A 16,444-nucleotide genomic window follows, 5' to 3' on the forward strand; every position below is an offset into this window, starting at 1 on the left:
TCATAAACGATCCATTTCAACTAAGTTAGCTCATAAATGATCCATTTCACCTTAGTTAGCTCATAAACGATCCATTTCAACTAAGTTAGCTCATAAATGATCCATTTCACCTTAGTTAGCTCATAAACTACCATTTCAACTAAGTTAGCTCATAAATGATCCATTTAACCTAAGTTAGCTCATAAATGACATATACTTCTTCTTCTAGTCTTTCTTCTTCTAGTCACCTTTTTCTAACTTTCTTATTTGCCATTTTGCATATTTCATTCACTTCACGGAAGCTAGCTTGCTATGATGGAGTGCTTGTTTTTTCTTTTATTCTCTTCTAGTATTCTTCTAGCTTGCTATGATCGAACTTGCTATCTTGATGAAACTTTGCATTGTAATATGTATGGATGGAACAATGTGTATGTGCAACTTGCTATGTATGAATGGATGGAACTATATATGTATGTACGATGAAACTTATGTGCTAGATATGTCATATGTTTGTTGTTAAATAGCCATGTGAAATATATATATATATATATATATGTCATATATATTTGCTATGAAAATTGTTGGATTTAAAAAAACAGAAAAAAGAGGCAATGCAGGCCCTTTGCCGTCTGCCGCCGACGGCAACGGGCTCTTTGCCGTCAGTGGCGGACAGCAAAGAAGCCACATGGCAGCCACCTGTGCTTCCTGGGAGCTGACCCATTTGGTCAGTTTGCCTACAGCAGAGGAAGGCAAAGCCTTTGCCTACAGTGGCGGATGGCAAAGCTTTGGTGGGTAGTGACGTGCGGATGACGTCATTTGGCAGATGGCAAAGGCCTGATGCTTGTTTCCATCAGCTGGCGGACGGCAAAGACTGCCGTTAGCCACCAAACGGACTAACAGCGAATTTATTGCCGTCGGCTTTCTTTGCCGTCAGCCGCTGATGGCAAAGGCCCCTTTGCTGTCCGCTTCAGAAAGCAGACGACAAAGAAGGTCTTTACCGATCCAATCTCTGCCGGAGCCTTTTGCCATCCGTGGCATATGGCAAAGGCCTTTGTCATCCGCCATCCATGCCTTTGCCGTCTGCCTTGGCGGACGGCAAAGTAGCTAATTCCTGTAGTGAAATTCTATGGGCCTTTTGAAGTTGTCGAGTGCATTGGTGAAGTGGCATATCGGTTGGCTTTGCTGGTCACCAGTCGTGTGCACCCAGTGTTTTATGTCTCTCTTCTGCGGAAAGTACTCGGCCTATGTAACGCCCTTGATGCGGCTATATCTCCCACGTGTCAAAGCACGACTTAGAGGCATAACCACATTGAAAGAAATGTTGCAAGTGAGGTAATCTTCACACAACCCATGTAATACATAAGGAAAAGAGATACATAGTTGGCTTACAATCGCCACTTCACACAATACATGAATAAAGCATTACATTCATCCAAATACACTCAAGGTCCGACTACGGAACCAAAATAAAAGAAGACTACCCCAAATGCTACATAGCTCCCCGATCATCCCAACTGGGCTCCACTACTGATCAACTGGAAAACGGAACAACATAAAGAACACGGTCTTCATAGAGCTCCTCCTTGAGCTTGGTTGCGTCACCTGCACGATATCATCGGCACCTGCAAAGTGGTTTTGGAAGTATCTGTGAGTCACGGGGACTCAGCAATCTCACACCCTCGCGATCAAGACTATTTAAGCTTATAGGTAAGGTAAAGGTATGAGGTGGAGCTGCAGCAAGCGACTAGCATATATGGTGGCTAACCTATACGCAAAAGAGAGCGAGAAGAGAAGGCAAAAGCACGGTCGAGAATCTATGATCAAGAAGTGATCCTAGAGAAACCTACGTCAAGCATAACTCCAACACCGTGTTCACTTCCCGGACTCCGCCGAGAAGAGTCCATCACGGTTATACACGCGGTTGATGTATTTTAATTAAGGTTAACTTAAGGTTTTCTACAACCGGACATTAACAAATTCCCATCTGCCCATAACTGCGGGCACGGCTTTCGAAAGTTCAAAACCCTGCAGGGGTGTCCCAACTTAGCCCATCACAAGCTCTCACGGTCAACGAAGGATATTCCTTCTCCCAAGACAATCCGATCAGACTCAGCATCCCGGTTACAAGACATCCTCGACAATGGTAAAACAAGTCCAGCAACACCGCCCGAATGTGCCGACAAATCCCGATAGGAGCTGCACATATCTCGTTCTCAGGGCACACTCAGTCTGTCCAAACTTCCAGTAGGCCAGCCCAGAGTTTCCCCTGGTGGCCACCGGCGGCTGACGAGGTGGACCAACACTCAGAGGAGCACTGGCCCGGGGGTTTAAATAAAGATGACCCTTGAGTCTGCAGAACCCAAGGGAAAGAAAAGGCTAGGTGGCGAATGGTAAAACCAATGTTGGGCATTGTTGGAGGAGTTTTATTCAAGGCGAACTGTCAAGGGGTTCCCATTATAACCCAACCGTGTAAGGAACGCAAAATCCAGGGACATAACACCGATGTGACAGAAACTAGGGCAGCAAGAGTGGAACAAAATACCAGGCATAAGGCCGAGCCTTCCACCCTTTACCAAGTATATAGATGCATTAATTAAATAAGAGATATTGTGATATCCCAACAAAATATCCATGTTCCAACATGGAACAAGCTCCAATCTTCACCTGCAACTAACAACGCTATAAGAAGGGCTGAGCAAGCGGTAACATAGCCAAACAACGGTTTGCTAGGACAAGGTGGGTTAGCGGCTTGGCTTAACAATATGGGGGCATGATAAGCAAGTGGTAGGTATCGCAGCATAGGCATAGCAAAAGAGCGAGCAACTAGCAAGCAAAGATAGAAGTGATTTCGAGGGTATGGTCATCTTGCCTGAAATCCCGCAAGGAAGAAGAACGAGTCCATGAAGAAGTCAAACGGACGTAGACGAACGGATCCTCACAAACGCGACGTAATCGGAACCAACCCGAAGAAGCAACACCGGAAAGAAGCACACAACATAGTAAACAACCATCACATAAACATGGCATGATGCACAACCAAGTATGGTGCATGTCCGGTTTAAATATGCATGGCATGGAAAAGTGCACAAACAAAACTACAAATTAAGTGGAGATCAATATGCAACGAGTTGCATATTGACGAAACACCACATGACTTATTTAGTTCTCTCTCGGTTATGTACCCAAAAATATTAAATGTTGTTAAGCATATCAAGAGGTGAAACATAAAGGGATTATTTATCTAAACAATTTAAATGGGGCCGGATATAGCAAACAACAAATCCGGTAAATCCCCATATGCATTAGTAAATTAATGCAAACAACAATTTAAACCATCTTAATGTTGTTAACATGATGCAGATGACATGATCAAGTTTTTATGCAAGTATTACTAAAAGTTGACATGAGCGTGATGAGAGCATTTGTGTCACCGTGGTAGAAAGAAAGGTGTACCACGGCGACGAAACGGAAATGATGCCGCGGCAACATTCCGATGATCCGATAGCTCACGGGGATACCGGTGCAAAAGGAAGTGGGTGCGAGTGTGTCATGCAAGAAGATGGGGTGATCCCGGTTACCGGGTTCCCACGGGTCGACGGCGTGGCAACGAAGAGGAACAACTACCGTTCATGGGCGGATACAACATCCAAACATGCATCTCATACAACTCATGCATTCGTCCACGGGCGTTCGTTCTCAGCGGTTATACCTTCGAAGCGTGTGTTTCGAAGAGGACCGGTTCGTAGAGGAAGTAGCCATTCACGAGCCATTGAGGGAAGTAGTGGTACATGACGACGGTAGTGGTACACACTTTCGTAGATGTTCTGGGTCGTCGGTAGAGGTACTTGTCGCATCGCCGGGCATATTCGTACCCGTTTCAGAGAGGAACTTGGCCTATCCATGTACTTGGCGTTTTGCAATCCCATGTCCAGGGTCGTCATGTAGTTGTTCAGGCGTCGTGGAGGAACTTGACGTTCACGGGGTCCCGGTCTTGGCCATGGAGAGGGGCGCAACCCACGCAAGGAGGGGAGGCCGTGGTGGGTGCACTGGGCATGCGTGTGCAAAGGTCGACGGAGCTGGGCCTGCTGGAGGAACGTTGCGAGGGGCACGCCTCGTGGTCCACTAAAAGGAGCAAGGGAGGTCGCTGCGGTCAACGGTACGGCGATCCCTCACTGGACTTGGCGCAGACGCGAACGAGGGCTTGAGGCGGCTGGCTCCGGGATGTAGGGCACGGAGGGAGGTGTTGATCCGGCCGTTTGACGGCGTCCCCGGTGAGAACCGAGTCGAGGCAGGGGTTCGGCGGCCATGAGATGGTCTCCTGTTACAGAGAACAAGAGAGATGAGAGGTGGAGGAGGGAAAGAGAAGGAAAAAGAGGCGCGAGGGAAGAGGTCTTGAAGGTCGCCGGCGTTGAGAGCTCCGATGAGCTGGTCCGGTGGCCTTGCGCGCGGCGGGCGCGGGTGCTCGAGGCGGCAAGGCAACCGGTGCTGGGGGCCCCGGCGAGCTCCGACCTGAACGAAGGGGACAGGCGGCGTGGTCTTCCTGCTAGGCGTGGAGGACGGTAGAAGCGGGGAACGGTGCCATGGCAGGTGGCTGGAGGAGGCGCGGTCGGGGACTAGCGCCGCAGAGGGAGGCGCGCGAGATCGAGAGGGGGAGATGGAGATGGGGAACGAGGGGTACGGGCGAGAGGAGGGGTCGAGCGAGGCAGGCGCTCTGCCTCCTGGCGGCGCGAGGGGAAGACAAGAGAGAGCGTGGTGAGGGGATAGGGTTAGAAGGGAGAGAGTGGGCCTAGGGTAGGATTAGGTGGGCCAAAAAGGCCGGCCCAGAAGAGAAGGGGCTGCGCCTGGATCCTGGCTGGGCTCTTTCTCTCTCTCACACTCTCTTCTCTTAACCAAAAAGAGAGAGAGAAAAAATAAATATAGATAGAAGAAGAAGAAAAAAAATTAAGAGAGGGTTAGGGATGGAATTCGGGCACGGGGACAATTTTTACGGACTCGTAAAGATGTGCACGGTCCACGAAAATTAGGAGAGGCCTGATTGCAAGAATTTAATTCAAAGTCATTTGAATTTAATTCAAATGGTTTGAACAAGGACTAGGAATTAGAGGTGTCCAAAAATGTTCGGATTTTTGGTGGAGCTCCGGAAAATGATGAAAGAAATATAAGGCAAGGTTAGAGAGTCAACACTTGAAGAAGAAAAAGGCCAAGGGATTTAATATGCAAGTGTGTTAAGGTGAATTCCAAATAAATGGAATATTTATAATAGCTCCATAAATATTAGGAGGATAATGTTATAAAGAGAAGTCACTCTTCCCTCGATTTAAATGGATCGAAGATCCACACAAGTTATTTAGTGGGTTTTAAGACGGGTTGCATATTGACATGATGACATGATGCAAGGCACATGATGCAAAGAGGAAAGCAACAAGCAAACAAAACACATGACGAAACCCGGAATCCATGGATGGCATCTGAATCTTCGGTCTTGGGGCGTCACAGCCTAACTCATGAGGTACTACCCCAACTGCCTTCTCCAGATATGCAGTTTCAATTCCTAGAACAGGTGTTGCAACAGCAAGTGGTGCGTCGCACATCGAATTCTTTGGTGCAAGTATTGGTGAAGTGGAGCAACACTCCCGTGGAGATGGCAACATGGGAAGACAAGGTGCAACTCAAGCAAAAGTTTCCCAGAGCACCGGCTTGGGGGCAAGCTGTTTCTAACAGGGGAGGGATTGCCAGCAGCAACGGTCAAGGTGAAGAAGCTACAGATGATCAAGCACCAGGAGTGGGCCGGCCCAGAAGACAGCCTCGCCTGCCGGCTCGGCTGGCTGGCCCGGAATGAGCCCATGCGGGCAATGTACTTAAGCTTGTCGATAGCGCGTGAGTGGCTGGCGAACGACTGGCAGGAATAGCTACTTTCCTCTTTCGTGTTGTAACAGTTAAACCTCCTTCTCCCTCCTCTCCATGGATATGTGAATTGTAGCTCGAGCTGTGATAATGGAGGATAGTTGAGGAACTGTGTTTGAGTGCTAACATTGCCTCCCAAACATATTCCTCAAGTCGATGGGCATAAGTGCGCTGCTACCTGCTGCCTACCTGTGATTTAGATTTCATACAGTTGGCAAAAGATTTGACCGCGGTTTGTATGGAGAAGTATACAGGAGCAGGGGCCATTAGAAAACTGAACTGGGCCTCATTTGGTCTTCCAGTATGGTGGATGGATTATGGAGGGGCCGCCGTTTGGTATTCCAGTACAGTGGGTGCGTGCCACACAACCTGATAGAAGAAATAAAGATGACTTGGCTTAGGCGATCACATATAATTTTTCCGCAGACTTGCTTAGGTGGATGGTTGCACGTTGATTGACGATGCGGATAGCCTGCATATCAAGGGAAATAGGTTAGTGAAGATGAACTATTTTAGATAATACTAGGGCATGGGCCCGTGCGTTGCAACGGGACAAAAAAAAGATTACTCCCTATGTCCCATAATATAAGAATGAGTCTGAGTAGTATCACACACCTTTTTCCTATTCCTTGTCCTACCTGATCCTTATCGATGGTTGTTGTTGATATGTGAAAATAGAGAAAAGAGAACAAATATTACATAATCGGTTTTAGTGTTATGCTAATTTCCAACATTAGGTCAAGTGGTGTATATAATTGTACTACCCTTATTTTATATATATGTAATTTTTTGTGTGAGTTGCATACTAATTTTTTATGAAAATTGATGCTATTTTCCTCTAACTTGTTATTCAAAAATTCATATATCAAATAAAGTTTTATTATAAAATTTAGCTGCTAGTTTCTTAGAAGATTATTGAAAATAACGATTTCTCATGAATAGATTGAACCTCCGTAAGAAGATAACGTAAGATCGGAGTTGTAACAACCCGAGACCAATTTTGTCCTCATGATAATGTTTATTTTATTTTATTTTACATTTCATCATGATTGAATATTTCACACCAAATTAAAACTATGGACATTTTGGAAAATCATTTGAGCTTTTCTTGTATTTTATTTAATTGCTTTTCCAATTTCCATTCCAACCTTCTCCAAAATCCTTTGCATTTTCAATTACAAGTTTGGCCCCCAAAACTTTTTCCAAAATTCTCCAATTTCGGTGAAACTTTTTTTTGTGGACCTAAGTATAAATCATGCAGACCACAGGAAAAGTTCATATTTTGTCGACCTTCTTCTATTTACTTTTTTCATCTAATTTCTGTAAAGAAAAGATCAACCGGCCAGGCCCGGCCCAATAAGGCCTAAACCTATCCCCGATCGCCAACAACTCCCTCGATCCTATCCTCCCAATCCCAGCGCCGCCACACACGCTCACAAAGAGGAGCGGGAGCCCTGCCCGCTGCCGTTCTGTCCTCCCTACTCCGATCATCTCCGCCCTATGCCTCGCTCCAGGAGTTCCGCGAGCTGCGCCTCCGCTTCCTCCCCCCGGCGACGCCATCTTGAGCGGCCGCTGAAGCCCTTTGCCATTCGTGCCGAACTGCCTACCTTCTCCGGGAATCTCTGTCCCCAGCCTTGCTCCGGGAGCCCCGCGCGTCGGACTACCGGTCATGTCTGCCGCCTCCTTCTCTTTTTCTCTTGACTCGTTCTGTGTTTGTTGATCCAAGAGGCTAGTTGTTGATATTACACGCAATTTGCGTAGGTATATAAATTGGTAGGATTTCACGAAAGCAATCGAGGTGGGATTATTATTGTGAGTACGTGTGAAAATCAGATAAGGTACCTAAACATGCTTGCAGGCCGAAACGTGCGTGCAGGCCCATTGAGAGGATGTGGATGCAGACCAATTGGATGGACAAAAAATTTAGTACCACCTCGCAATTGGACGGACTTTCGACCAAAACTACCGGAGAAAACATCTAGTGCGGGACGAAACCAAGAATATCACCTTGCTTTAATAGTAGGTATAGATATAGATAGACAGACGTGCCATGCGTGGACCTTGAAGTGAGCACAGCTCGTTTATAAAATGGGCCGACCTGGGCCATGCCGTGCAGACACGTTTAATGGGGGCGGGCCGTGCTGGGTCGTGCCGGCCCATTTCGCCAGGTCTGGATAGAACTCCCTGAATTACACGCAAACTCATTTTTTCTGTGTCTCAATTTCATTTTTATTTTTCCTCCCAGCCTCCCCCTTTTTCCTCCCGTGCGCCTCGTCGTCCTCCTCTCGCTTCTCCTACCTTCTAGAAACCTCCCCTCCCCTCCCCCGAGATCTCCCGGCGCCACACAGCTGCTCCCTCCACCCCCCACCTCGGCCTCTCCTTCCCTCTCCGTGCTTGTGCGACGATGGATGAGTGGGTTCGCCAAGCAGAGGCGTGGGCGGGCCAAGCAGAGCACTGGATCCGCCAGCAACCCCCGGAGCAGATTTACGTCGCGGTCGCCGTGATTATTGTAACGATTCTGGTGCTGGTCGCAGGTGAAATGCCAAACCCCCCTGAGTCCCGCGGTATCGTGCTTGCTGTTAGGAAACCTAGGTAGATGTGGAAGGTAGTGACGGGGAACTGGCTTGAGTACGCTTTCAAATTTGCCTGGAAGCAATTTATGTGTGATAGTTGTCCCTTTTGTTTGACGTATTAACTAGCTGAGGATCTGGAGTGAGTGACCAATTTTGTAGTTAGCTGTAGTTATACTGACACTGGGTTCAAATGTGATTAAGCACAATCGATTCCGTGCCTTGGATCATGCGGAGAATTGTCGTACAGTTGTAATTCATAGTATTCTGTGATGGGCTGGTAATTTTGGAATTGAACTAACTTGAGTGGAAGCAGAGATACTGGAAGCTCCAGTTAAACTTCATGCTTCAGCTGATTATGGTACATGCTTTGCTGTGCATTACAAGTTGTAACAAGGTAGGAGTGATGCCCTGTTGATTCATCCATATTATTTGTGCATGTGCCTTGTAGAATGATAATACTGCCAGATGTTACAGTTAACAAGTTCTCAAATGTCAGGGCATCTGACAATGGCAATGACATTATAATATGCGTGGCACTAAAAAAAAGGAGGGACTAGTGTTTCTTAATCTAGAGATAAGTTATATTCAAAAGTGTGACATTATTACTCCTCATTAATGTCTTAGTGTATATAATGGGTGCACCCAATGATGTAAAATGTCTTGCTGTATTCATTATGCTTGCTTAGGTTTCTGCTTTTGCGATGTATTATTTCATTGGTACTATTTGTGTAGTAATTAACACGCAGTTGCTTTGTATGTTTGATTGTTTAACAGCTTCTTGTCTGAAATCATCGAAACCTAACACCATAGTTCTATCCGGGCTTAGTGGCAGCGGCAAAACTGTTCTTTTCTATCAGGTATCATTCCAATTCTGTATGTGGTCCTCTTTCTTTTGTGCATCCCCTTATCTAGTGATACAACTTTTCAACTCCTCATGGATTAACATGATATCATAAAGTATGACGAGAGTAATGGCCATGCATGCCTTGCCTCACAAACTTGATTGCTGCTGTTTATCTCTGTGTTGTCAAGTTTTAGAAGTTAGGCATAACAGGTGTTACTCTGACAGAGGCCTTAATTTCAAAACTGACATCCGGTGTCTGATTTGCCAATGATTTTTTCGATATAGCATATGACATTTGTGAATTGACATGGATTTCAGTTTTCTGATTTGGTAAAAAAGATGGGGCATGTGTCTATGACTAACACCGAGAATGATGTTATGATATTCTGTTTGCAATTTGCTCTTGTATATGCTTCCTTTGACGCAATTTGTTCAGTAGCTTATGACATGGCCTTTTAGCTGAATTTCCACTCAGGTTGCGTTGGTGCCATACTGTTATCTGTCGTGCATCTCTTGCCTCGCCCCCTTGATTTTACTGTATATATGATTTTATATAGTGCATGCCTGCATGGCAAGATTTTGGAGAACAAAGACTACTTTTCATTTCCTTTTTTAGTTTTAGTTATCTTTCCAGTGGAGGAATTACACAGTTTCTTTGTATTATCTTTTGGTTTTGTGCTAATTTTCCATCTCTCGTTTTTAGCTTCGCGATGGATCATCACATCAGGGAACCGTGACTTCGATGACACATAACAATGCTACATTTGTTCTGCACTCGGAGCTGGAAAGGGTTAGAACTTTTTGGAGATGAATCCCTGCTACACCTTGATATTAATATAACTATGTAGAATCAAGGCTACCGTTTTCTTATAGAAACATATGTTTGCTGACTGCAAGATTTTTACTTACTTTGTTCCCTTCCACTCAACAGAAAGGCAAAGTAAAACCTGTTCATGTTATCGATGTTCCTGGTCATGCAAGGCTGAAATCGAAGCTTGATGAAGTCCTGCCTCAGGCAGCTGGGATTGTTTTTGTCGTGGATGCTCTAGATTTCTTGTCTAGCATGCAAGCTGCTGCGGAGTAATTTTGCTGACCTACTTTCTGTTATTTGGTGTTGTTTGGAAAATTTGATGGTGTCCAATTTCGCAAACTTTGATTGTCAACCCAATCATATGCTGTATTCAAACTAGGAGTGTGACTAGGACCTTATTTCATATTCAAACATGTATAAAAATGTTTGATCTGATGCAGTTCGTACCGCCTGACAGTTTTCTCTTTAACTCTCACGACAGGTACTTGTATGACATTTTGACGAAGGCAACTGTAGTGAAGAAAAGGATTCCTGTTCTGATATTCTGCAACAAGACAGATAAAGTTACAGCTCACTCAAAGGAGTTCATCAAGAAGCAGTTGGAGAAAGAAGTGTATGTTTCATTTTTCATATTCAACATTCTTGCATGGTTGGAACTTAGAATGCATCATCTTGGGTTGGCGTGTTTAATAATTCTGTGAATTTATAGGTATTGGCTAGATTAGTACTGTAACTTGAATGTATTTGTTTGTTTTTGTGTATATTATGCTGCAAAAAATGTTTACATACATGTATATTCTATCCATATTTCCGTGATCCTGGTACAGTTGAGGTCGCTCTGTAAATTCTGTGAATTATATGTATTGGCTAGATTAATAGTGCAGCTTGAATGAACTCGTTTGTTTTTTGTGTATATTATGCTGCCAAAAAAAATGCTTACATACATGTATATTCTACTGATATTTCCCTGATCCTGGAACATTGGAGGTCACTCTGTAACCACTCGTATATCTTGAAACACCTGAGGGAGCATAACAGAACCATTTGCATTGACTGACTGACACAAACTTGTGCTATTTTTTTTTTTGTAGAAACAAGCTCCGGGAATCAAGGAACGCCATATCATCCGCTGACATCAGTGATGAAGTCCAACTTGGGTTACCTGGAGAGGCATTCAACTTCAGCCAGTGCCAGAACAAGGTGATAGTTGATGAAGGTGCTGGTCTGACTGGTGATGTTTCAGCAGTTGAGCAGTTCATCCGCGAGTATGTGAAGCCGTAGAGTCATCTTTCACCCCATCGTCATAGTAGTGACTAATGTTTCTGCAGAAGTGTAATCTGAGCTGTGACTAATTTTGGCCTGACGAAAGAAGGAAAAGTGGGAAACCATCAGCATGATCCCTTCCCATTAAATCTACTGTTGTCCTGACTTGACTTTGTGAGACATAGCAAATTGCATTGGTAGCTTCCTGACGAACGTTTGAGGATTCAGAACCTGATCTGTTATAGAAATATTGTTGAACATTAGTTGTTATGTACTACTCCCTCCGTCCCACAATATAAGACGGATTTGCAAGTTGTTTTAGCTTGCAAAAAACATCTTACACTGTGGGCGGAGGGAGTAGGTTTTATTTCATTCTTGTCCCTAGTCACATCCTTTTTTGGGCAGGATAGTAGAACAGCTCGATGGTGTTCTTTGTGTGCCTCCCAGTCATCGTAATTAAAGAACAAATAGGTGCGAATCAATCAATGTATATTTCCTTGAGCCATGACTTGCGAGTCATCTACTGGCTAATTTGGAGCAGCTGCAATGCTATGAATTCAGAATTGTATGGTGTGGCTTCGTGCTTAACATTTATATGGACATGCCTGTGGAAAGTTTTGCTCTTGAACTACTGTTCCAATCAGATTAGCTGGAAGTTTTTGTGAATTTTGGTTTAATATATACTTAAATTTGCAAATAATTTATACTTATACGCCGGAGATACGACGATTTTTTGGGGACGCTCAAGGACTTTTGCGGTTCGGGTGTTGTCTTTGGTGGTGGTTTTTTTAGCATCAGTACAGGCACAAGCGCTCATATACACGCGCATACACTCATCCCTATGAACGCATACACGCACACCCTACCCCTATGAGCACCTCCGAGAGACTGAGCCGACATATCACTGTCCACCTAACCATCTCAACCACAGGTTGGTTCATGTCTTTGATGGTGGTTAGAGTGTTGTTGTTGCTGCGAGTATTTCATCATTACAATAGGGTCTTTGTTTATATTATTTTTTTGTTCTTGGCTGTGTGCATCGTCTTTCGGTATCTTGTTGGTGCAGAAGCTGGATGTAATTGGTATCTTCGTGATATTAATATATTCCACTTTAAAAAAAGAGGTAAATACACCCGAAGTCATAGAACTTGCACACGATGGTCAGTTTGGTGCACAAACTTATAAAATACATGTTTCCGGTCATCAAACTTGTACAAGCGTTCATATACGATCATATTTCATATACACGGACGTATTCATAGGCTATGTGGCATTCCAGTGTGGCCAAGGCCCATTGTCATTTGCTGTAGCATGTAGATTTGCAGAGAAGCCTTTGGCTTTTTTTATTTTCGTATTAAGCCTCTAAAAATAAAATGGAAAAACAAGCGATGTGGGGTCTTGAAGCTGCAACGTGTCCTAGTAGTCACACGGACAACCACCAAACTACTGATCATTCATGTCTATGTAGCATGACTAATTTCTGTATCATATAAACATTGACTGAAAATAATTTTTACAAGAAATGTAACACGGAAAAAATGAGCACCGTGGCTCGACCATGTGACCTTGTACTCAAGGTTAACTAACATTACCACCGACAACACAACACGTCCAGATGTAAGAAAACAATTTATATTCTTGTGTCTGTGACATTCAAAAAATATTTATGTGTTACAAAAAAGGTACGCAGCATTTTAAAAGTTTCAAAAACTTGTATTTGGAAAAATGTTAATCAACACAACACGTCCATATTAACATTTTTTCAAATACAAGTTTTGAAACTTATGTGTATTGAAACATATACTCCATGTGATACATATATGTTTTGATGTTTTAAATACTCCAGTATACATCTATGTTTTGATACACATATATTTTAAATACTCCAGTATACATCTATGTTTGGAGTATTTAAAAAATATATGCTTAATACTTTTTAAGTGTATGATTGGCATTTTTTTCAAATACAAGTTTTGAAAAGTTTTGAAACTTTTTTCAACTATGTTTTTAACATTTTCGGATGGTGCGAAACATTTTAAAGCTACACAAACTGTTTTATACATCGTATAGGCATTTAAAAATTGTCATGACCAGTTTTTTTGGAATGCATGAACATTTTTAAAATGCAACGTATCATTTTTAATTACGCAAATGTGGTTTACAATGTTTACTTTTTTTAAATGTCACACACCTTTTTTTGTAACACATAAACATTTATTAAATATCACAAACACAATAATATAATTTTTTTTCTTACATAGAACAAGAAGGAATAACAACATGAAAAATATTTGTCCCATTTGATATGTTGTGTTGTCGAAGCCCGGTGGTAATCTTAGTTAACGTTGACCATGAGGTCACATAGTCGAGCCATGGTGCTCCCTTTTTTGGGGTTACATTTCTTGCAAAATTGATTTTTCGGCCGTGTTTATATGATATAAAAACTATTCGTGATATCTAGACATGAATGGTCATTGGTTTGGCGGTTGTTAACCCAAGCCTAGTAAGGACACGTTCCTAGTTTGTAACCGAACCATCCCTTATTTTTCCATTTTATTTTAGGGGCTTTATACGTAAATAAAAAAAAATTTTATTTTAGGGGCTTAATAATTTAAAAAATAGGTGCATAATACATAAATATAGAAAAAGCCTACAGATCTACCATGCGTGGTGGGCTTACAGTGGGCCCTGGCCATGCTGGTATGCCACATAGGCCATAGATACATCTGCATACATGGAATGCGACCGTATATGAACGTTTGTGCAAGTTTGATGACCAGAAACACGTATTTTATAACTTTGTGCACCAAACTGACCGTCACGTGCAAGTTCTATGACTCCTGGTGTATTTACCTCTTAAAAAAACCCCAAAGTCGAGTTATTCCAAAAAAAATTCAAGTTCACGTGAAGACTTACATTTAAGACCAGAGAATAATAAAAAAATGCATAAAAAGGACAGAAAGGAAAAGGCCCACCACATTCGACTTGCTCTCCAAGCGAAGCAGCCCCGGGGATCCGCGGTCAGCGTTGAAAAGGGGACGGTGAGAAAAAAAAACAGAAGAGAAAGTGTTCAGCAACCTGAAGCAGAGGGGAAGGAACAAGAAAGGGAAACCCAGACCTGTGCAGAACCGCCACCTCGCCGCGAGGGAGTAAAGGAAGAAAAAAAAAATGCTCGCCCGCACCCTCGTCGCCCGCCTCCGCCCCCGCCTCGCCCCGTCGCTCGCCGGCCTCGGCGGCCGCGCGTCGGCGGGCGCCGCCGCCGCCGCCACCGACATCGTCGTCGACGAGGACGCGCCGCGGCCCCTCGGGCCGCCCGTGCCGGCCGGGGTCGGGGCCGCCGCCGTCGCGGCCACCGTGCCCACCGTCCTGCAGCCGCGCGTGCTCATCTACGACGGCGTCTGCCACCTCTGCCACCGCGGTGAGCGCACGCGGCCCAGACCTAGGACACACGCTCCTCGATTCCTCATTCCTGGGCACCATTTGGGCTCGAACCGTGGCCTGATTTGGGCCGAGCGATTCGCGTTCGACGGTACTGCTTTGCTGCGCCTGGGAATCGCTTGTGATGTTGAACTGTTCGCGGTTTTTGCAATGCAGGGGTGAAGTGGGTGTTCAGGACGGACAAGCACGCCAAGATCAGGTTCTGCTGCCTGCAGTCCAAGGCCGCGGAGCCGTACCTGAGGCTGGTGGGCATGGACCGGGAGGACGTGCTCCGCCGCGTTCTCTTCATCGAGGGCCCTGAGGCCTACTACGAGGGCTCCACTGGTTAGTATCCTCCTCCTTCAGATTCAGAGCAGGCTTTTCTTGGTAAGTGTGTCCTGTCAAGATTTTTCTGACAGGTTACTAGCAATGTGATGCTGAGGTGTTTTCATTTTTCGGTGCTGAGAATAGTAGCAGGTAGCTTCACCTGAGATGGAATTCTTGCTTTAAGGGTGAATTCCTGTCATTTTCTGCAGAATGCTAACACGAGTCCACTTGAATCCTTAGAGTTGGTTTCTATTTCAGTTATCTACTAGTAGAGTATGAAATATGGTAGTATTTGTCATATCTAATGAATTAGGAGCCAATTACCTTGCCCTTGTTGTTTCTTATGAGTCAGGGCACTTGCAGAATTAATCTTTCGATAGGCTTGTGAAGGATAGGGAAGCACCTTACCTATCATTGAACCCATCTATACTTCAGCTTGTTTTGCTGAACTTATTTATGCTATTGTTTGGCCCATCCCTTGGTCAACCAAACGTTATTGCAGTGTTAAACTGTTGTTGCAATTGTGTAAAATTTGAGATATGTAAATACTTAATTAATTTATTTTGTAGTTTAATCAGTCCTTGAGGCATCGGAAATCTGAAAGTATACAAATAGTTTCAGATTTCCATATGCTTGTTGCAAATTATAAACAAGAGCTATGTGGGATATTACTGCACTGAACTGAAAAACATACTCAGTTCAGCAAAAACAATTCGAGTACAATTATTCCATGGCAGTTGATCTCTTGGTTGTCATGGCACTGAACATTCTTAACATTTTTGGCTTGCAGCTGCGCTGAAAGTTGCATCATACCTGCCTCTTCCCTACTCGGCGCTGAGCTCCTTGCTGATCATCCCCGTCCCACTGCGTGACGCAGCCTACGATTACATTGCAAGGAATCGGTACGACTGGTTCGGCAAAGATGACAAGTGCCTGGTGATCAAGGACCGGGAGCTTCTCGAGCGTTTCATCGACAGGGAGGAAATGCTCGGTGGCGGTCCCAGCAACAGTTCTTATTGATCACAGCTGTTGCTGCCGCTGTTTGCTTCTCGGTAGGTGTAGGTAGAGGAGATGTAAGTAATCTTCACAATTATGTAGGTGATTGTGGTTAGTTTGACTTGAAGCCTGGAACTTGAGCTCCGTTTTCAGTAAGTAGCTAAAAGTGCTGGCTGGAATGCAGCATATATCGCAACATCGGTCAGATGTTCCCACTTTGCGTGCTAACTTTTAGATCCGGTTAACTTCCAAGGAAGGGGATAGTTTTTGGATCTGGATTATCTTACAGTGCAACAGGCTTTCAAATGCCCTGGGCTTGTCAACATTCTC

The 16,444-nt window shown here is 44.3% G+C and overlaps 2 protein-coding genes across 2 annotated transcripts; both read left to right on the plus strand.

Annotated features, from left to right (window-relative positions):
• Positions 1-8,112: 8,112 nt before the first annotated feature.
• Positions 8,113-11,634, plus strand: LOC123150275 (signal recognition particle receptor subunit beta). The gene is made up of 6 exons (XM_044570110.1): positions 8,113-8,417; positions 9,231-9,313; positions 10,004-10,090; positions 10,232-10,380; positions 10,593-10,724; positions 11,203-11,634. The coding sequence occupies exons 1-6, from the start codon at positions 8,288-8,290 to the stop codon at positions 11,390-11,392; spliced, it is 771 nt and encodes a 256-aa protein (XP_044426045.1). The 5' UTR covers positions 8,113-8,287; the 3' UTR covers positions 11,393-11,634.
• Positions 11,635-14,454: 2,820 nt separating this feature from the next.
• LOC123148967 (uncharacterized protein YuxK) lies at positions 14,455-16,439 on the plus strand. Its single transcript, XM_044568502.1, has 3 exons — positions 14,455-14,792; positions 14,969-15,136; positions 15,909-16,439. Exons 1-3 carry the CDS (start codon positions 14,543-14,545, stop codon positions 16,136-16,138), a joined length of 648 nt encoding a protein of 215 aa, XP_044424437.1. The 5' UTR covers positions 14,455-14,542; the 3' UTR covers positions 16,139-16,439.
• Positions 16,440-16,444: the final 5 nt, after the last annotated feature.

The sequence above is a fragment of the Triticum aestivum genome, chromosome 7A (assembly GCF_018294505.1).
Source record: "Triticum aestivum cultivar Chinese Spring chromosome 7A, IWGSC CS RefSeq v2.1, whole genome shotgun sequence".
In the NCBI taxonomy this organism is placed as follows: Eukaryota; Viridiplantae; Streptophyta; class Magnoliopsida; order Poales; family Poaceae; genus Triticum; species Triticum aestivum.